This window comes from Papio anubis, unplaced genomic scaffold (genome assembly GCF_008728515.1).
Source record: "Papio anubis isolate 15944 unplaced genomic scaffold, Panubis1.0 scaffold223, whole genome shotgun sequence".
Lineage (NCBI taxonomy): Eukaryota > Metazoa > Chordata > Mammalia > Primates > Cercopithecidae > Papio > Papio anubis.
The window spans coordinates 114,274-137,933 of record NW_022162273.1 but is presented as its reverse complement, the minus strand read 5'-3'; the positions used below and the strand labels follow the sequence as shown (position 1 = coordinate 137,933).

Sequence of the window (23,660 nt, the reverse complement as noted above, 5' to 3'; positions counted from 1 at the left end):
AAACAGCCACTCATTACCCTGCTACTGTAAAGTAGCATTTCCTCTGGATTGGTACTCAGTGGAAAAACAGTATGTCATTTAAAAAAAAAAAAAAAAAAAAACTCATGTTTCATTTAGAAGTGGTCTAAGGTGAAATTTTAAGCTTGCCAATATGTTGATGACATCTGATAAATGTTAGGGAAGAAAATTTGCTATGAGTCAGAAAATATTCCAATACAACACTCACTGTGACAAAGGAAACTGCAGCAGGGTCCTGGTACTGAACCAACAGTGTCTCTACTGGAAGTTGTATTTTGGGGCGGCTTTTTATACGTTTATTCAGATGCACCAGCAGTTCCATTACCTAAAATACAGAGAGATGGGAACTGAAGTTATTGAGCATATCTTAAAAACCACTCATCTTAAAATTCATTTCTCAGATGTTATCTATGTTAGTGAATAGTAGCTACTTTGTTCTTTTAAAGGGTGTAAATTTTACATCCCAGAAAGGGAGTATACACTACATGAGTCTTGTTCAAAAATACTGTCTCCCAAAAATCTATGCACTAGTGAATTTCTTTTTTTCTTTTTTCAGAGTCTTGCTCTGTCGTGCAGGCTGGAGTGCAGTGGCACAATCTTGGCTCACTGCAACCTCCACCTCCCCAATTCAAGCAATTCTTCTGCCTCAGCCTCCCGAATAGCTGGGATTACAGGCATGCGCCAGCATGCCCAGTTAATTTTTCTATTTTTTCACCATGTTGGCCTGCTGGTCTCGAACTCCTGACTTCACGATCTGCCCACCTCTGCCTCCCAAAGTGCTCGTATTACAGGCATAAGCCACTGCACCTGGCTTTTTAATTTTTGACACGGAATCTCGCTCTGTTGCCCAGGTTAGCATGTACTGGTGTGATCTCAGCTCACTGCAACCTCCGCCTTCTGAGTTCAAGCATTTCCCCTGCCTCCGCCTCCCGAGTAGCTGGGATTACAGGTACCAGCCATCACACCTGGCTAATTTTTGTATTCTAGTAAAGACGCAGTTTCATCATGTTGTCTAGGCTGGTCTCAAACTCCTGATCTCAAGCAATCCACCCACTTAGGCCTCCCAAAGTGCTGGGATTACAGGTGTGAGCTACCACGCCCAGCCAAGTGAATTTATTTTTACGATGGCCTTTAGTTAAAGTTGAGATCCAAGTTGGGCCTAGACTGAAGCATGTCCCCCAAGAAGAACAGATTATTGCAACATACCATGAATACTATGAAGAGAGAGACATACAAGATACAGTGGATTTCCAGAAGAGAAAAGTATCTGCTCTATCAAGAAGGACTTCAAGGAGGAAGTGACAGGAACACTGAATTCTGAATAATTAATGAGTTCCAAGCAGAGTATCAGTTATAAGAAGGTTTGGGGCACACTGCGTCTGACTGAAGCCCAGAATGGTTAAGAGTTCATAAAAGCAGAAAGGATTCTGGCAAAATGCTGAGGCATTTTTATTTTTGTCTGGGAGTTGCTTTTTGTTTGTTTTTATTATACTTTAAGTTCTAGGGTACATGTGTACAATGTACAGATTTGTTACATAGGTATACACGTGCCATGTTGGTTTGCTGCACCCAACAACTCGTGATTTACATTAGGTATTTCTCCTAATGGTATCCCTCCCCCAGGTCCCCACCCCCCAACAGGCCCCAGGGTGTGATGTTCCCCGCCCTGTGTCCATGTGTTCTTGTTGTTCAACTCCTACCTATGAGTGAGAAGATGTGATGTTTGGTTTTCTGTCCTTGTGATAGTTTGCTTAGAATGATGGTTTCCAGACTCATCCATGTCCCCGCAAAGGACATGAACTCATCCTTTTTTATGGCTGCATAGTATTCCATGGTGTATATCTGCCACATTTTCTTAATGCAGTTTATCATTGATGGACAATTGGGTTGGTTTCAAGTCGCTATTGTGAATAGTGTGAGGCATTTTTATTGTATTCTGAATATCATCTGATACTATCAAATAATTTGTAAGAAATAATAACCTTCCTCTCCTTTAAGTGGGAAAAGAGGGCAAAACAGAAATTGACAAGTCAACAGTTTGCATGGACAGAAAGGGATGTACAGAGGCTCATGTCAAATCCTCAATTATACTACAATAAAAAGATTATCTGCCAAGAGAAAAGAAATCGAGCATTGAGAAGTAAGATTTGTAGAAAGTCTTGCCTAAGAAAGACTCAAGAGTTTAAGATAATTATTCTGCAGGGCCAGGTTTACACTATTCTCCCTCATTTCTGAAATTTGTGCTCTAGCCTCAAAGCACGCACAAGGAAAGATGTGGAGATGTTTGACAGTGACAGCAAAAAATTCCAAGAGATCTAGAGCAATAACGAAATAGGTGAATTATGTTTAGGAATAAAAACAACTCTGTAATCAATGTTGAATGAATGATAAAATAGTAATAATAAAATAGCTACCATTTATCACACAGTTTCTATGCACTCTTCCCCCAGGCATTCCTTATCTAATATGATTCTCATGACAACCAGTGAGGTGGTGTCATTCCCATTTCACAGATGAGGAAGCAGAAGCCTCAAGTAAAGTAACTTGTCCAAGGATACTGGGCCAGCAAATAGCAGTCAAAATATGACTCCAGAGCCCATTTTTTTTAACTTTTTCAAACACTGATATTTGAACTCACATCAGTGACAGTGTTTGTCAGTGAGACATGATACCTTCCAAGAAGCTAGAAACTTGCATTGTCATCCATACTTCATCCAAACTTCCTATCTGTCCTGGATCTGTGATACTGCTAGGGGACAAGGGAAAACAATCAGGAGGAAGTAGTCTAAAGGAAAGAGCCCTCTTCTGACATTCTAATCTAGGCTGATTCCTAGAGGGACTCTATAGAAAATTATACTGATGGAGATAGAGAATCTTGCCCACAATTACATGCTTTTTTTAATAATAAATTTATTTTGATTTTTTTTTCCAAGACAGGGTCTCACTCTGTCACTCACGGTGGAGTTCAGTGGCATTATCATAGCCAACTGCAGCCTCGAACTCCTAGTCTCAAGGAATCTTCCTATCTCAGCCACTGCAGTAACTGGGACTACAAGCACATGCTACCATGCATGGCTTTTTTCTTTCTTGTTGGTAGAAATGAGATCTTGCTATGTTTCCTAGGCTGGTCTCAAAACTATCTTCCAACCTCAGCCTCCCAGAGTGCTGGGATTACAGGCATGATCTACTGCACTTGGCCTATTTTTAATTTTAAATGGATTAATTACTTAATTTCCTACTAGCATTATTGTCACGTTAAATATCGGCGAATTTCCTAAATATGGTTATATCTTGTCTGGAATCCTCTATAAACCAAGAAAGATTTAAAAATCACTTGTGGAATTCAAATAACATTTCAAAGGCTACTGTAAATATTTAATGAAAAGATAAGTCAGAGAGTTTAGCACAATGCTTACTATATAACAGGCTATTTTAGCTGTTTGATTCCATTTCCCCTATTCCAAAGGTTTTCCAACTTAACCAATTTGACAAGGACAAATAAAAATGCTATTTTATTAGTATAAATTAAATATATTAAGTTCAAAATGATTACATTTATCCTTATTACTTTATTCTATTTTATTGCTTTTTAAAGTTATAATAAAAAGATATATTTATTATAACAAATCAAGTGGAAAATCTCAAGCATCCTTTTTCCCTTGTCCTTTCACAGCCCCTTGAAGACACCAGTGTTGACAGTTTGATAACGAAAAAGTGAAAGAAGGGAAGAGAAGGAAAGAAAGGGAGAGAGGGAAAGGACAAATAGACCAAGTGATAAAACAGGTTAATAATCATGTATATTTCAAAATAGCTAGAAGATCTAAAATGTTCCCAACCCAAAAGAACAATAAATAAGGTGATGAGTATCCTAAATACTAAATTATTTGATTACATATTACATGCAGGTATCAAAATATCACATGTACTCCATAAATATGTATAATTATGTATCAATAAAATTTTTTCTTAAAAATTTAGGTTAATAATCACAATAACTGATGTAAATGCCCTCAATTCAAACCTCAAAAATATGTGACATTTCCATTGTACTAAGAGATACAGCCAAAGTAAATAAGGTTAAAATTGCAGGCTAGGGCAAATATTTATCAGACAGAAGGAAAGCGATGGTTAACAATACTAATTTTGGATAAAACAGGTTTTGGAGAAAAAACCTTAAATGGAATTCAAAAGATAAAAAATATACATAAAATACTATAATTATTAATAAAAACAAGGTGTTAAACTTGTACATCAAAATGCAGCAAGCCAAGATTATCAAAACTGAAAGAAAAATCAGAAAAACTGTAACAGTAGTATGACATTATACTTCAGGACTACCAACTTATAATAGGACTGGAAGACAGGTTCAAGACATAAATGCACAATGTTACTAACGAATGGCCATAACTCATGCTGAGCTCCATATTCCACAAACAGGAAGTATCCCTTTTATCTTCTGAAAGGCTTTTCTTACAAACATTAGAATACACTTTGAAGGACTGTAACATTTGCACACTATGATCTCTGACCAGAATGCAATAAAACCAGGCAAATTTTATATCAAATATTTTGAAACTAAAAACAACACTCTTATAAATAAGTCAAAGATAAAATGACCAAACTGCACATCAATATAACTATTAAATGTAACTAAAATAGTCATCAAGGAGAAATTCATAAGCTGAGGGCATTTTTGGTTCTTTTTTTTAAACATATTATAATTAAAGAATAAAGCATTTAACTTGATGGCCAAGCTTACATTGTGAAGTTCAAAAGCCCTGGGTTCAAATCCTGGCCTGACCATTTGTTATCTGACCTTAAACAAGTGTATTAATCATACCAAGCCTCAGTTTCATCTATAAAATGGGGATAATGCCTACCTCACATAACCTCGTGAGGATGTAAGTCCTTAGCACTTTTCTTGACACATAAGAAGCATTGACAGATTATTATATAAATTAAAACTTTACACAAGAAAAACATATCTAAAAAAGGAAATAATTTGAATAAAAATAGAAAAAATACAGTTAAAAAGGGAACATTAATCTAAAAGCTGGGTTTCCTTTCAAAATGGCCGATTAAAAGGTTAAAACTTTGGTAGTAATAAAATCAGAAACAAGAATAGAATTTCCCATTTGAAATAATGATAATAGAATATTAAGAGTAATAGTACAAAATTATGTGAGAAAGATATGCTCAACTGCTTCAGTAAACATTTAAAATCTATATGTATTCTATAACATCACATTGTAAACCTCAAATATACATAATAAAATTTATTTTTTAAAAAAACAATAATAGTATCATAGAAGTGAATGATACAAACTGAACATTTAAAGTAGATGGACAGAGTTGAATGACTTTCTATAAAAAAATAAAATACAAAGAAATAAAAAAAAAAAATCTAAGAAAAGTAAATGAGTTGAAACTACTGACAATACTAAGCCTGGACTAATGCAAAAGTTCCCTGTTTGCTCTTCAGCTCTCCACTCTTGGCCTCTACTCCAAGTCTTTCTCCAGCCAACAGCTAGAGTTATGGTGGCACTACCATCAATACCCTTTCAAATTAGTGCCCCTGGAATACCTCTTTCCTCCTATCAGGCTTCCTCTCATGCACTGGAGACATCACTGTGGCCTTCTCCAATTTCCTGAAAGCATCACACTTTGTGTGTTGCTCCGAACACCTGCACAGGGCCTATTAATGGTCTCCCCCATCTCTTAGCCTGGCTACTTCCTGCACACACCAGAGGCCTCCCCTTATACCCCCCACTTAGTCTAAATTATGTCCCAAATATATTCTTTCATAAAATCCTTTCCTTTTCCATCTTGGTATGTATCACAAATTATAATTATGTACTATTTGCCTGACTGTGTTATACTGATTTCCCCAACTAGGTGTTGTCATCATTCATCACCATATCCCCAAGATTTGGCATATAGAAGGCACTCAGTAAATATCTGCTAAATAACGAAACTGATAAAGCTAAGTAAGTAAAGAGAAATCAACTCCTGAAGGGCCTTTTAGACCTTGGTATCCTAAGGGTAAGAGAAGGTCACAGAAGGGTTTTAAATAGAAGAGTGATATAATCAAATGCACGTCTATCTCAGCAAAGAAGGATTAACAGCAGACATGCCAAATACATGACAAGAATGCCATTCCCTCCTGTAAAGAAACATAAACATAAAAGACATTCTTAAAGATACTCTTTCTGCACTGAACCCAAATCAGACTTTGGAATCCTCTCAGGGCAGACCTCCAGGAAGTCACTGCCAATTAGAGTGGCCCAAGGAATAAAACCTGACTATAGCTCAAAGACTGGATGACCTATTATAAATATACTGGAAGACTAATGAACAATTCTACAACTCAAGGGGAAAATGTTCCATGTAGAACAGTTCCATTAAAAAATAAAAATACTGGCCAGGCACAGTGGCTCACACCTATAATCCCAGCACTTTGGGAGGCCGAGGCAGGTGGATCGCTTGAGCTCAGGAATTTGAGACCAGCCTGGGCAACAAAGTGAAACCCTGTTTCTACAAAAAATTTAAACATCAGCCAGGCATGGTGGTCTGCACCTGTAGTCCCAGCTACTTGGGAGGCTGAGGTAGGATGGCGTGAGCCCAGATGATGGAGGCTGTTGTGAGCTGTGATTGTGCCACTGCACTCCAGCCTGGGTGACAGAGTGAGACCCTATCTCAAAAAAAAGAAAGAAAATGAAAATGAAAATACTGATGTGACAGTTATCCAACCTTTTGTAAGAGTACTTTGCAGAATCCTAAAACAGGAGCTATACAATACTTCGCTTAAATTTTTTTTATTTTGCTTACTTTTAGTTAAAATTATAGTCTTTGTCAACAACTAACTAAAGAATATTTTTGCCCCATTACCACACGACTTTCATGTTGGAATCAAGGGCATGGATTTCAGATCATGTCTCCATCCATTCCAGGATAATTATCTCAATTATATTATCTGGCACTGATGCCAAGTAGACAGTTGGTGCTAAAGACAGCTGTGCTAAGGATACAAAAGCTACTTTTAAATCATAAAAGCTGGTTCTATACTTACTCTCCATTTTGAAAGGCCATAATTAAGATCACAAACCTAGAATTCAATAATGGGAACAGAGAACTCACTTGATAATGTGTATTCATTTATTCATTATTTAATTCCCCCAGCTGTCCCAACATGCTTACCTTTTTACGTACTCCTTCTTGGGTGCTAGATAGTTTGAGCAAAACAGGAGGAAGGAATTTAGATATAATATTCTGTAATTGTTCATCTGTTTCAGCATGGCCAAGTCGTAAAAAGACTCGTTCAAGCTGATCTATAATATAAAAAGAAAAAAAGAGAGAGAATTTAGCAAACCAAAACAACCAAGACCAATTATTTTCATAGCTTATTCCTTTCTTCTGTACCGCAATCCTTTAGTCAGAACTTTAACCATAGCTAGCCCTGTACAGATATTTTGACAGAGCTACAAAACAACACCAAAAAGGTGAATTGTTCTATCCTGGTCTACCTTTTAGAATGGAAGAAAACAAACCCAAGAACAAAAAAATTCTCTCCCACATGCAAGGTTATTCAGTTTTAACTGGATACTGGAAAGGATACAAGATTTCTGAAGGCATTTTCTGGAACTAGTTAGTAGAACAAGGGAGCAAAACTTTAATCAACCATTAGTTATTAGGGACAATATATCTATCCCTGGTGAAATTATCTTACTGATGAAGTTTCTCCAAAGGCAGAATCACTGCCCATTACTGTGTTAGGGTTACCTAGTTAGAAAGAAACAGCCAAGTTTCCCCAAGAAAGTCACTATGAGAGACATGTTAAATGACACCATGGGGATACTCTCAGCAAAACCCAGACTGTGATAAACTACAGACAAGGCAACTTCTTCAACCAGTACACTGCTGGGGCAAGCGGGAAGATGGGGATGAAAGGGTAGCCTACGCAAACAACTAGATATTTGATTTTAGGGAATTACTGTTAAAATTGTTTTAGGTACTAGAATGGTACTGTGATTATGCTTGTTTTTTAAAGGTCCCTACAAAAATTGTCAATGGGAATTAGGGAGTTTTCTAATGAGCTAAAAATGTTCTATATTTCAATCTGCGTAATTACAGAGATAAATACATTTATAAAAATTCATCAAACTCTACACTTTCATACCTTCTACTGTATCTACTATACTTCAATTTAAATATATATATTTAAAGGAGTCATTTTTTAGAGATAAAGATGGAAATATCTGCAGGTGAAATAATAGCCAGTAGAATTTTCTTTAAATAATGAGGAGACGGCCAGGCGTGGTGGCTCACACCTGTAATCCCAGCACTTTGGGAGGCCGAGGCAGGCGGATCACAAGGTCAGGACATCGGGGCCATCCTATATTTAACACGGTGAAACCCATCTCTACTAAAAATACAAAAAATTAGCCGGGCATGGTGGCAGGCACCTGGAGTCCCAGCTACCCGGGAGGCTGAGGCAGGAGAATGGTGTGAACCTAGGAGGCAGAGCTTGCAGTGAGCCGAGATTGCGCCACTGCACTCCAGTCTGGACGACAGAGCCAGACTCCGTCTCAAAAAGAATAAAAAATTAAAAAAAAAAAAATGAGGAGACACTGGGGAGGGGTTATATAAGTAAAACCAAGATTGCCACTAATTGATAATTATTCAAGCTTCATAACAGATACTGAAAATTACTATTGTGTTTGCCAGAAATTTCCCACAATAATTTTCTAAAGGAAGATAGATTACATAGATACAGATTGCTCAATAGATGGATCAATGACAGAGATGTAGACAGATACATGGATAGACAGACAGATAGATCAACAGATCGATCGGTCAATTCTGAGAGGGGCAGAAGCAATGACATCCTAGTAGCAACAAGCATACCCAACACCCAGAATTGATCTTGTTTTTCAATACCATTCTCCAGCAAAAGGAACCAAGCTGCTTGGAAAAAGGCCTGAGTCTAGGGACTGGGGCAGGGCAAAAACAAGATGAGTATGAAGCATCTTGCAGTGCCTTAAAGGAAATGGAACATGGGGTCAGGCACAGTGGCTCATGCCTATAATCCAAACACTTTGAGAGGCCAAGGAGGGAGGATTGCTTAAGGCCAGGAGTTCAAGACCAGCCTGATCAACACAGAGACACCCCCATCTCTACAAGAAAAAGAAAAAATTAGCCAGGCATGTTGGCAAGTGCCTATGGTCCCAGCTACTCCAGAGTCTGAGGTAGGAGAATTGCTTGGGCCTGGGAGGTTGAGGCTACAGCGAGCCATGATGGTGCCACTGCACTCCAGCCTGGGTGACAGAGTAAGACCCTGTCTCAAAAATAAAGAAATGGAACATGGAACAAGTCAAAGGGATACAGGAACCAACCTGAAAGAACTCCTAATGGCCCAAGCCATGACAGTAGAAGGAATAAAATAAATAACAGCGTTGGATTATAAGCCAAAATGTAAATCTACATGAGTTCATACTGATGGAAATAATTATTGAATGATTAAAGAAATTGGGGGGGGAGAGGCAAATTTTTCTTATAGGAAAAATTCAAAATAATATATGTGGCTATTTCCCCCTATAGGAGGTGGAGCTTAATTCCTACCCACCCTCCCCCTTGAGGGTAGACTAGATTCAGTGACTGCTTCCTTAGAATACGAAAAGGGAGAAATGTTAACTTCACAGTAGAGAAAACTGCCAAATACTATCTTAGTCCAGTAAGAAGGTTAACCTCATGATGTCATGTAGATATCATGTGTCCCTGAAATGATGTGACAAGAAAGGCATTTTACCTCTCTGGCATTCATAACAAAAACCCATAACCCAAATATAATCATGAGTAAAACAACAGAAAAACCCAAACTGGGGGACACTCTATAAGACACCTGGCCAGTACTCCCCAGGACTTTCAAGATCATGAAAAACAAGAAATGACTAAAAAAACTGTCTCAGACCAAAGAAAGCTGGAAAACATCACAACTAAATGCTGCCTTGCACAGGATCCTGGAGTGGGGGAAAAGGACATTAATGTTTTTGAAAAACTGGTAAAATCCAAATAAAGTCACAAGTTTAGTTTAAAAAATTAGTAACAAAAAGAAAGAAGGGAGGGAAGAAAGAAAGACAGGCTCATTCTGAGACTACCAGTGATTCCATTTGATAAACGCTGAATGCTGCAGTAAAAGAAGTTCTCAGGAATGCTGAGTTCAACCCACAGTGCTTGCGGAAGTTACAAGTAAGGGAGCAGCTTCTTAGTGCCTTACAGCTCTTAGGCCGTAGAAACTACAAATCTGAGCTACAGAAATTGGAAAAGAATTGTTCTGTGGACAAAGGTAGAAAATTAAACTCTTCATAATAAACTGACCTAGAGAATCTCTGTCAAAGTTAAAGAAAACGGTGGGGGACGGGGGGCGGGCAGGGAGGCGGCAGCAGCAGGAGGGTGTGGAATATCTGGTCCTTGTTACTTTTCACGCAATGATTTGGATGCTTCTATGTATGCCCAGCATAGTACCTAATATCTTCTCTCCCTCACAAGACAGGCAAATGTGACATCCTAAACACAATACAATTATGAGAACATGGGAATGGGAAGAAAGAGCACCAACCGCCATGTGAGAGGGTCCTGCTAAAACAGGCTAGGTATACCAGAGGAAAAAGTAAAGCCTTCTACCTGCTTTGAGGTGAATCAATCTAACACTGTTAGGTCATCTTCACAGACCCATCTATACTTAAATAAAAGATAAGCTTGTTCAAATCTCACAAAAAGGAAGAAAGGTCAACATCTACAGATACAACCAAATGCTACATGTTTCTTTTCCTTTTTTTTTTTTTTTTTTTTTAAATAAGACAGGGTCTTGCCGTCACCCAGGCTAGAGTGCAGTGGCGCTATCACGGCTCACTGCAGCCTCAACCTCCTGGCCTCAAGCTGTTCTTCTACTTAAGTCTCCCATGGAGCCTGGACTACAGGCATACGCCACCACACCCAGCTGATTTTTTATTTTTTGTAGAGACAGAGGTCTCTGGTCTTGAATTCCTGGCCTCAAGCGATCCTCACACTTTGGCCTCCCAAAGTGCTGGGATTACAAGTATGAGCCACTGCACCCGGCCTAAGTCTTTTGAGTACAGTTGAACTTACCATTCCTTCCCTATATGACTTCTGAGTTTCTAGGGATGCTTAGAAAAGTCATTTTCACTGCAAAATATTTTTAAATATTATATTGTGTAGAGAAGAGTTAACACAGACCTAGGACTGCTACCTATAGAAAGACTTGCTTTCGGCTGGGCGTGGTGGCTCACACCTATAATCCCAGCACTTTGGGAGGCCCAGGCGGGCGGATCATGAGGTCAGGAGATCAAGACCATCCTGGCAAACATGCTGAAACCCTGTTTCTACTAAAAATACAAAAAATTAGCCTGGCGTGGTAGTGGGCGCCTATAGTCCCAGCTACTTGGGAGGCTGAGGCAGGAGAGTGGCATGAACCCAGGGGGCGGAGTCTGCAAGTTTGCAGTGAGCAGACATCACGCCACTGCACTCCAGCCTGGGTGACAGAGCGAGACTGCATCTCAAAAAAAACAAAGAAAGACGTGCTTTCTAGCTGAGGCTGGCCTGTGGCTGACATCTGGAAACCTGGATTTCAGCAGGGTTCCCACCATTTCCAGAACTGCTAAGAGTGGTTCACTGTGCCTGTCTGTACAAATAATGTTGTTTATACACCAGCTTCCCTTCAGGGAGGAATTTTGGTTCATTTCAGGAAGAAGGTACAAACATGACCAGCCCCAAATAAAAACCTGAGGCACCGAGTCTCTGATGACCATCTCTGGTGGATACCATTTCACACGTGCTGTCACGATCACTTCTGGAGGAATCAAGCATGTCCTGTGTGACTCCACCAGAAGATTCTTGGAAGCTTGCACTTGGTTTCCTCCAGACTTCACTCACATGACTTTTCCCTTTGGTGGCCTTGCCATACTAAATCTTAGCTGGGAGTACAAATATATGCTGAATCCTGTGAGTCCTACTAGACAATCACTGAAGCTAGGGGTAAACTGGGAGTCTCCTGGCAGGTATATTCATCTATGTTTTCTTCCAAGTACACTTATGATTTTGCTTTCTACATTCAACTCTTTGATCCATCTGGAATTTTCTTTTGCTATATGGAGGGATGTAGGAAACAAGTCTTTTGTGGGTTTTAAAAATCTTCTTAACTGTGTAATAATACATACAGAAAATCATTCAAAACAAATGCACAGTTTAATGAATTATTATAAACAATCTTGTGACTACCCCCCAAGTCAAGAAGAAAATTTATTTGGAAGGCTGCATAAAGAAAGATTTGTACTGGATTCAAAACAGAACTGAAGAAGACTGAAAGATTATATAACATAAAAAAGCACAGTGAGTTTTAAGGACTTGCCCAAGGTCACAGATGTAATTAGCAACAGAGTAAGAATAAGAATGGAGTCTTCCGAACTTTAGTCTAAAAATCCTTGCCTATACCATACAACTGTCTCCAAGAATGACCCTTTTTCTATCGGGTACACATACTATACATACTATACCTTATACAGGAAGTTTTATTTGAAAGAATATCCAAAGGTTCACTAGAACGTATCTCATTCAGGCAATATTTTTTACAAAAATGGAAAAACATACAAATTCAAAGGTCAGAAAACAACATTAGAGAGAACTCACTACTACAAATAAGAAGCTAACTCCATATGTGACCAGCTGCAATTCAACCTTTCTCCTCCTCCTCCCCGCTCATCAAAATTCTCTCCTCCTTCAAGGCCCAGCACCCTCCCAGTTTCACAGTCAAGCACTCATTCTCCTATGTAGGTCACTCATTCAAATATCTACTGAAACTCTACCATGCGCCAGAGCTTGGTGGTCATGGGTATAAAGAGTGAAGAGGGAAGAGGCACGGATGTTGTCCAGGCTTACCTCACAGGTACATGATAACTGCATGTAGAAAGAAAATAACAGAAGGCCTGGGACAGACTGTTTGCGAATAACAGCATTTAAATGCAGAAGAAGGAAAGTCTGAAAAAGGGAATGGTAGGCAACACACAAAAACAGAAAGAAAACATGGGGTCAGAATAATTAGGAAAGATTTTCCTAGGAGACAGCAGTCAACCATCTTCAAATGATGCAAAAAGATCATGCAAGGTAAGAACTGAAAAGAATCCAGTTCATTTAGCAATAGAGTTCACACCTGACCTTGGCTCAAGTAGTTTCATTGAAGTGGTAGAGACAAAAGCAGACTGTGCAGGCTAGAGGAATCAGTGGAAGATTAAAAAGGATGTGAGGAATACAGTAAATGACAACTCTTTAGAAACTTTTAGTTATGAAAAGGGGAGGGGAAGTTATTTTTCATTATTTCAATCAAGTAAGAGCTCTGAGCACATTTAAATAGCAACAGGAAAAAGCCACTAGAGAAAGAGAGATTGAAGAGGGAAAAAATTATTAGACTGTGACCCTGAGAATATGGGAGAGATTAAGATTCAGCACAAGGTCTGAGAAATTACCTTAGATAGGACAGGAAGGCCATCTCTGCCATTATAATAGGAGGGGAACAGGAAGACTGGTGTTGATAAAATCAATGTTACAAATTTTATGGAAGGGCCTGAAAGAATTCCCTTCTGATGGTTTCTATTATTTCTGTAAAAAAGAAGGCAAAGTCTTCTTCTGAGATTTGGAGAGCAGAGGGCAAGTCAGCAGTGTGACAATGGTAGGAAAAGGCTTGCCACAGAGTGACAGGAAAAATTTGTTTGGTAAAATGAACTACAAATGTGAAGAAAGTGTAAAGGACCCAATTGAGGTTAGTGAATATAAATTTACAGCAGCATTAATCCACACAATCAAACAAATCAAAAATAAATCTCCTATTCTTTCTTCCCCCTACCCCAATAGCATTTACATCAGTGTCTAATCACTGAAAAAATACAAACATATACAGACAGTTTTCCAAATCTTCAGTTACTAATATGATTTAGGAAAATATCCTTTATTTCATATCAACCAACTAAAGAGAATTTCTGCTAAAAGAAGTGTCTAGATTTTGTGTGCATATATATACACACATATGAGAAACACACATTAAAAGAAGTATAAAATTCCTCCTTTGCATATATTATGGGGACAATTCCAAAGGGGCAATTATTTATAAACTATACAATTATTATTAACATACACTTGTGAAAGCCCAATTAATGATTCTCTCCAAGAGTCTATGATATAAAGGAGCCAATGGACCTATATTTTCATGTCAGATACATTACTGGTTTTAGTTAGTAAACTAAACCTAAGGTTATTAACGAACTTGTCTATTAGGAACAGCATAAGATTGCTTCACAAGAATGTTGTGAAACATTATATAATGTTATAATGGCTATCATATTATATGTGCAGCTTTTATATTCTTGTGTAATAAAGAATTTCAGTGGCCTCTGTCCATGTTCCTGAGAGGTAAGCGCTATACCCTTGGGATTTCCCCAGTAACTGAAGTGCCTTTGTTATTCATAGCAGGACCCTCTAATCACATCTGATAACTTATGCTGAGGAAGTAACTCATAGTGGGCCCCTAGACTGTTCATGCTAAGAGAGAACTTAGGATGGGGGTTGATTACACTAGAAAGACTAACCATCTTGCAGGTTTCAGCCAGGTGATTAGGGGAGTTGGGCAAGGAGAAGGGTTGGAGGGGGAGGGGTGTTAGAAATCGAGTCACATGGGCAATGATTCAATCAATCAATCATGCCTGGTCAGTAAAACCCTGGACACCAAAGTTCAGGCCAGCTGGTGAGCTTCTGTGATCAGCAGTGCATTGTGTGTATTATCACACATCGCTGTGCCAGAAAAGTACCCTGACACAACAGAAACTTTGCATCTGGAACCCTCTCAGGCCTTGCCCTACATGTCTCTCCCTTTGGCTGGTTTTAACTTGTATCCTTTTCTATAAAACTATAACCATAAATACAGGGCTTTCCTGAGTTCTGACTCATTCTAGCTAATGATTAAACCTGAGGGGGGTCCATGGAGACCCCCAAATCGGTATCCAACAGGTCAAAAGTGAGGGGGGCTCTGGGATCACAGGAACTTGTAGGTGGCGTATGAAGTCGATTCAGTCTAGTGGAGGGCTATGCCCTTAACCGGTTAGGTTTGGCAGAGTAATTATATATGATATAAAATATTTTCTATATGTTATATAAACATTATATATAATTATTATCTCTCAGAATACATTATTCCTTTAATTTTACCTTTTTCTTCCCCCCCCCCCTTAAGCTCAGTGGCAAGAAGAAATTTTCTTTTTCTTTTTTGTATTTTTTGTAGAAATGAGGTCTATGTTGCCCAGGCTGCTTGTGAACTCCTGGCCTCAAGCAATCCTCCTGCCTCAAACTCCCAAAGTGCTGGAATTATAGGTATGAGCCATCATATCTGGCTAACTTTACCTCCTTTTTAAATAAAGCTAACTACTACTATAAAAATAAGTATTTTAATAAATCAGGAGTCTACAAAATATTTGAGAACACATATTCCATCAGTTGGGAGCAAAACATAAATTATTAGTAGAATCTCACCTACAGTAGGAATCCTATGCTAGGTATGTTAATAACCCCATGTACTACCACCAAAGGAAAACTGAGCCAGGCCAGAAAGCTAAAAATCCCATGTGACAATACCTCAGAGACACAAGAGCTCATCATATGGAGGCATAACTTAGTACAAAGTCATAATTACATGATTTTAAGGGTTTTTTTAATTACTTCTAAAGACAGACCACAGTGACACAACTTGCAATTATAAATTCTGCTTTAAAAAACTGGTTCATTTTAAATTACCACAAATATGGACTGTTTTATTTAAAACCTCCCTACACAAAAAAAGTGCCAGGACCTTATGAATTCACTGGCAAATTCTCCTTCATAACTTCTTCCAGAGAAGAGAAAAAGGTGGGGTAAGGGGATGGCACATCCCTGATGTTAAGAGGCCAGAATAACCTTGATACCAAACAAGGGTATCCCCAGAAAGAAAGATAAAAGCAAATAAAAGATATTTCTCATGAATATAGAGGCAAATTAGATAATAAAATAATATTGAAATCATAATACATAAGTAAAAAATATGTAAGTCAAATCCAGTGACACATAAAAAGGATAATACATCATACCAAAATTGGATTTATTCTAAAGATGCAAAGTTGGTTTAACATTTAAAATCAGTGTAATCTGCCACATTAACACAATAGAGAATAACAATCATATGATCAATATATACAGAAAAGGCATTTGATCAAATTCAACATCTGTTCATGCTAAACAGATGGGAACAAACTATTCATGTTGAATAGACAAGGAAGAAAAGAGAACTTCCTTAATCTGATAAGAGATTTTTATTTACAGCAAACATTATATCTAAAGGTAAAATATCGAACACTTTTCCTCTGAGTTCAGGAACAAGGCAAAGATGTTCACTATTACCAATTCTATTCAAATTTGTACTGCAAGTTTTATTCAGAGCAGTAAGACAAAGAAAAATAAAATGCATTAAGATTAGAAAGGAAAAAATAACGTTTTCATTATTTAAAGATAATGACTGGTACACAAAAAATCCAAAGCAATCTATGGAAAAATTAATAGAATAACAAAACACACAAATAAATTGGTTTCCTATATAATAGTAATAAACCATTAGAAAACAAAATTTGAAAACACCTATTACAATGACATCAAAACACATCAAATAGCTGGGAATTAATCTAGGGAAAAATATGTAAGACGCCTACAAAGAAAACTAAAATACACCACTATGAGAAATTAAGGAAAACTTAAAGGATACACCATATTCACAGATTAGAAAATATTAATAAGATGTCAATTCTCCCCAAATTCATCTATAGACAATACAATCCAAGCACAATCCATCAGGTATCTTGGGTAACACTAAAGCTGATCCTAGAGCCAGGCACAGTGGCTCAAGCCTATAGTGGTTCCAGGCCAGCCTGGGCAACATAAGAAGATACTAACTATCTCAATCAATCAATGAATGAGTGGATGAATAATTTTTAAAAGTGTGGACACCACTAGAAGAAAAAAAAAAGAGTTGATTCTTTCTATAATTTAAAGAAATGCAAAGGACCAAGATTTGCCAAAACTATCTTGAAGAGAAAAAACAGTTAGACGTCTTTGGTCAGATTTCAAGGCTAACTACAGTAGGCTGGGCACAGTGGCTCAGCCCTGTAATTCCAGCACTTTGGGAGGGCAAGGCAGGCTGATCGCTTGAGCTCAGGAGTTTGAGACCAGTCTGGGCAACATGGTGAAACCTCATCCCTACAAAAAAAAAAAAAAATTTAGCTGGGCGTGGTGGCGTGCACCTGTAGTCCCTGCTACTTGAGAGGCTTAGGTGGGAGAACTGCTTGAGCCCAGGAGGTAGAGGTTGCAGTGAGCCACGATCATGCCACTGCACTCCAGCCTGGGCAACAGAGCAAGACCTTGTCTCAAAAAAATAAACACATAAAATAAAAACTACAGTAATTAAAAGTGTACTATGCTAACAAAAAATAAGTAGACCACTTGAACAAAATAGAAAATGCATAAAAGACAAATATGTATATACTCACCTGGTTTACAACAGAAGTATCACTGCAATGCAGTAAGTAAATGATGGTCTTTTCTTTTTTTTTTTTTTTTTTTTTGGAGCGGGGTTCTCGCTCTGTCGCCCGGGCTGGAGTGCAGTGGCCGGATCTCAGCTCACTGCAAGCTCCGCCTCCCGGGTTCCCGCCATTCTCCTGCCTCAGCCTCCCGAGTAGCTGGGACTACAGGCGCCCGCCACCTCACCCGGCTAATTTTTTTTTTATTTTTTAGTAGAGACGGGGTTTCACCGTGTTAGCCAGGATGGTCTCGATCTCCTGACCTCGTGATCCGCCCGTCTCGGCCTCCCAAAGTGCTGGGATTACAGGCTTGAGCCACCGCGCCCGGCCAATGATGGTCTTTTCAAAAAATGGTGTTAGATCAACCATATTGCAATATGGGAGAACAATATTTAATCCCTACCTCACACCATATCTATTAGTCCATTTTCATGATGCTGATAAAGACATATCCAAGACTAGGGAATTTACAAAGGAAAGAGGTTTAATGGAGAACTACAGTTCCATGTAGCTAGGGAAGCCTCTCAATCATGGCAGAAGGCAAGGAGGAGCAAGTCACATCTTAACATGGATGGCAGCAGGCAAAGAGACAGCTTGTACAGGCAAACTCCTGTTTTTAAAACCATCAGACCTCCTAAGACCCATTCACTATCACCAGAACAACACGGGAGAGACTCACCCCCATGACTCAATCATCTCCCACTGCATTCCTCCCACAGCACATGGGAATTATGGGAGCCACAAGATGAGATTTGGATGGGGACACAGAGCCAAGCCATATCATTATACATAAAAGAAAATCAATTCCAGATGGATCATAAATCTAAATGTCAAAGGTAAAACAATAAAGTTTCTAGAGAAATAAAGAATATTCTCATTACCTCGAGATAGGAAAAGATATCTTAAAACAAGAAGCTAGATGGTAAGGGAGTCTGAAAAATATGATTAGCAGAATCTGTCCCAAAGAGTAGCTTATAAATGTGGAGCTGGAAATACCCATCACTGAAAAAACTTTCATAATCTGACAAAAAGCATCTATGTAAAATCTACAGCAAATATATCTCATACAAAATCAGAAACAAGATGTGCACTATCATCACTTCTAAGCAAATAGAACTGAAACCACTAGAAAATGCAATATGGAAGTAGGAGATACTAAAAACTGTCATTATTCACAGATTACATGATATTTATGGGATAGGGTATGTAAACTAAGAAAGTTAATCATGTTGCATACAAGATTAGAGTACAGAAGTCAACTGAGATAAATGAGAACAAAGTATGAGACAACGTAGCTTTTAAAAACGTATAATTAACAATGGCAATAAAAACTACAAGTTATTTGGAAATAAATCTAATGAAACATGTCATAGTCCTTTACAGAGAAAATTATAATCCTAACTATAATTCATAACATCTAAATTAATGCAAAAGCATAACATTCATGGACTTTTTTGTTGTTTTTTGTTTTGTTTTTTCCTTCTTTTGAGACGGAGTTTCATTCTGTCACCCAGGCTGGAGTGCAGTGGTGCGATCTCGGCTCACTGCAACCTCTGCCTCCTAGGTTCAAGCGATTCTCCTGCCTCAGCCTCCCAAATAGCTGGGATTACAGGCATGCGCCACCACACCTGGCTAATTTTGTATTTTTTGTAGAGATGCAGTTTCACCATGTTGGTCAGACTGGTCTCTAACTCCCGACCTCAGGTGATCCACCCACCTCAGCCTCCAAAAGTGCTGGGATTACAGGTATGAGCCACCACGCCCAACTACATTCATGGATTTCCATGTCAGGATAGGTTAATGATAATAACCCCCAAGTCTCCATGGCTTAAAAACAACCAACATTAGTTTCTCACCTGGACTACGCCTCAATCATAGATCAGGAGGAGGGCTCTGCTCACTGGAGTCGGTTGATAGAGGCAACACTATCTCAAACACTGCCAGTTAGTGCCATATCCTCAATCCTTCTGGCTCAATTCAACCCTACTGTGGTGAAACTAATCGCATGTCCCTCACTCTGTCCCAGCACTAAATTATATTTTGTGCCCAAAAGAGAGAACTAGAAATAAGTGGTAAACAGCACTAATGCTCACAAATAAACTCAATATTGCAAAGATGGAAACCCCCCACAGTCAAACATTCTCTACAGAAAACAGTGCTTTGTGAAAGCTGAAAAAAATTATAAAATTCCTATGGAATATGAATGGAACAGAATATGTAATAGCAAAGAGCCAAGACTAACTGTCAATCTTCCATAAAAGTGAGGTAGGAGTGGCTCAATCAGATTTCAAGACTTATAAAGCTATGACAATTAAGATTCAGTGTGGCAAATGCAACTGTCAGCACATAGACAAATCAATAGATTAAAACAGAGAACACAGAAAGAGAACTGGGAATACACGGAAACTTGAGATTGACAAAAATGCCATTAAGAATCAGAGAAGAAAAAAATGGACTACACATCAGAAAAAAAAGATCCAAATCTAACAGTACCAAATGTTGGCAAAGATGGTAAACAAACCAAGAACTCTGGTTCACTACTGATGGGGTACATATCAATACAACCTCTGAAGAGCAATTCTGCAATAAAGACATCCCTAGCAAAGTTGAAGAGGAACATACCCTTCCACCTAGTAATTCTGCCATTCAAGAAGCCCATCTACAAACTGTTTATCACCAGTCAGCAAAGAGATAAGGAACACCTTTTATTGAAAAAGTGCTGCTAGAATAAGAAGTGTTAAATAAATTAACAGTGATAGTTGATTTACATTTTGAGGCAAGTTCCTTATTTGCCAGAAATAATTCCCCAGTGCTCAGACAACACTTTATGTAACACTGTCTTAGAAAAAAACTCTCCCAGAGGCTGAGTGTGGTGGCTCACGCCTTTAATCCCAGCACTTTAGGAGGCTGAGGTAATCAGATGGCTTGAGCTCAGGAGTTCAAGACCAGCCTGGGCAACATGGCAAAACTCTGTATCTACAAAAATAAAAAATAAAAAAATAAAAAATTAGCCAGGCATGGTGGTATGCACCTGTAGTCCCAGCTACTCAGCACTCGGGAGGCTGAGGTGGGAGAATCCCTCAAGCCTGCAATGAGTCGTGATCATGTCCCTGCACTCCAGCCTGGGCAACTGAGAACTGAGCAAGATCCTGTCTCAAAAGGGAAAAAAAAAAAAAAAGGAACTCTCCCAGGAAGAGACAAGCACAAGGACACATGTGTGAAAGTGTTCACAGCCCAGGATTAGTAAAAGCAAAAACATATAAACAATCTAAATATCAGTCAACAGGAGAAGGAATAAATATGCAGAGTCACACAACAATTGAAATAAATAAACAAGAATTATATGTCACATGAGCCAACAAGACCATATCTGAAAAATCTAATATCAAACAAAATAAGTTGCAGAAGGATATGTACAGTTTAGTCCCATTTATGGAAAGTTTTTAAATGCAATACATATAGAGTATGATATATACATCACAGCAATGACAATCTCTGAATGAGAACGGAGAGGGAAGGAGGGGAAGAGGAAAGAGAGGAAAAAGGGAAGAAAAGAAAAATGATATGATAAGGAGTAACACAGGGTGTCTGAATTACATCTGCAATGTTTATTTAAAAAAATAAGGCCGGGCACAGTGGCTCATGCTTGTATTCCCAAAACTTTGGAAAGCCAAGGCGAGTGGATCACCTGAGGTCAGGAGTTTGAGACCAGCCTGACCAAAATGGAGAAACTCCATCTCTACTAAAAATACAAGGAGGCTGAGGCAGGAGAATAGCTTAAACCCGGGAGGTGGAGGTTGCAGTGAGCCAAAATCGCCCCACTGCACTCCAGCCTGGGCAACAAGAGCAAAACTCCATCTCAAAATAAATAAATAAATTAATTAATTAAAATAAAATACAAGACCTGAAGCTAATAGCAAAAAATGTAAAAATTTGACAAAGATGAGTTAGACATACATAAATGTTAATAAGGTTACTCTCCAAGGCTGGGCACGGTGGCTCACACCTGTAATCCCAGCACTTTGGGAGGCCAAGGTGGGTGGATCACCTAAGGTCAGGAGTTTGAGACCAGGTTGGCCAACATGGTGAAACCCCATCTCTACTTAAAATACAAAAATTAGCCAGGCATGGTGGCGGGCACCTGTAATCCCAGCTACTCGGGAGGTTGAGGCAGGAGAATCGCTTGAACCCGGGAGAAGGAGGTTGCAGTGAGTCAAGATCGCGCCATTGCACTCCAGCTTGGGCGACAAGAGCAAAAAAACTCCATCTCAACATTACTCTCCATACTTTCCTTCATGGTTGAAATAATTCATTATTTTTAAAAGGATATATATATTCCATGATAATTTTATTTTATAATTATATAAAAAGGGAAATAAAATACATCAGTAATTGTTCTTCTTAATACTTTTCAAATATTTTTCAGTGAAAATACATTTTTTGATTAGAAAAAAAACAGCATACAGGCCGGCATATGCAGTGGCTCACTCCTGTAATCCCAGCACTCTGGGAAGCTAAGGCAGAAGAATCACTGGAGCCCAGGAGTTTGAGACCAGCCTAAGCAACACAGCAAGACCCTGTCTCTACAAAAAATTGAAAAATGAGCCAGGCGTGGTGGTACGTGCCTGTAGTCCCAGCTACGCAGGGCGCTGAGGTGGGAAAATCACTTCAGCTCAGGAGGTTGAGGCTGCAGTGAGCTAGATCATGCCTCTGCGCTCCAGCCCAGGTAAAAGAGCAAGATCCTGTACCAAAAAGAAAAAGAAAAAAAAAGTATACAGAGCAAATATTTTCCAAAAATCCATGTTTTAAAGACAAGAAAAAAAATTTCTTAATCACAGAACTTTAAAGCTTAAAAGGAACCTTAAAGCATATGAAAGAACAAAAAGAGGCAGGGCACGGTGGCTCACACCTGTAATCCCAGCATTTTGGGAGGCCGAGGTAAGTGATCACAAGGTCAGGAGTTCAAGACCAGCTTGGCCAACATGATGAAACCCCGTCTCTACTAAAAATACAAAAATTAGCTGGGCGTGATGGTGTGCATCTGTAATCCCAGCTATTCAGGAGGCTGAGGCAGGAGAATCACTTGAACTCGGGAGGTAGAGGTTGCAGTGAGCCAAGATTGCACCATTGCACTCCAGCCTGGGTGACAGAGCGAGACTCCGTCTCAAAAAATAAAAAAAAAGAAAGAAAGAACAAAAAGAACATTTGAGACTCCGTCTCAAAAAATAAAAAAAAAGAAAGAAAGAACAAAAAGAACATTTGATCTCAAAGGAAAAGTATCAAAACCCTGAGAATCTCAAAATTCCAAAACAAAACAAAAATCCAGTTTAGCTCATGTTAAGTGTGACATTCATGTAGGAGGAAAAAAATCTACTAAAAATATAAATTATGTATAAATACACACATGTGTTTTTGTTTTGGAGACAAGGTTCTGCTGTTGCCCAAGCTGGGGTGCAGTGGTGCAGTTACAGCTCACTGCAGTCTCAATCCATTCTCCCACCTCAGCTTCTGGAAGTAGCTAGAATCATAAACATATGCCACTGCACTCATCTAATTGTTTTATTTTTTGTAGAGATGAGGTCATCCTATGTTGCCCAAGCAATCCTCCCACTTCAGCCTCCCAAAGTGCTGGGATTACAGGCATGAGCCACCACACCCAGCTCATTTATTTTCCTTTAAATAATTCAAATTTATATTATTCACCTGTCTTTAGTTTCTCTATCTAAAGACGAAGAAGGAACTCTCCCTCCTCTTACCCGCATAGAAAGAAAACGACCACTAAAGTTTTAAGGACTTCAGTGTTGCCTACTTTTAGCTACTGACATTTCTGAAAACATTAAATCATTCCTGAGAAATAAAACTGTCCACAGAAATCGCACATTTTTCAGATCTCTCTCAAAAATACAACTTTAACTTCTAAATTAGGGAGGAAAAGCTATTTTCTCACAGGACCAGAAAAGGCAATAAACCTACAATTACTTATTT

General features: G+C 38.7%; 1 protein-coding gene across 1 annotated transcript in view; it reads right to left on the bottom strand.

Annotated features, from left to right (window-relative positions):
• Positions 1–23,660, bottom strand: part of LOC116272843 (proteasome adapter and scaffold protein ECM29-like) — a 50,871-nt gene that overhangs the window by 10,590 nt on the left and 16,621 nt on the right. The window contains exons 2-3 of the mRNA XM_031661673.1: positions 7,216–7,346; positions 227–343 (exon numbers count right to left, since the gene is read on the bottom strand). Of these exons, the coding sequence (XP_031517533.1) occupies positions 227–343; positions 7,216–7,346 (248 nt within the window). The remainder of the gene's footprint in view (positions 1–226; positions 344–7,215; positions 7,347–23,660) is intronic.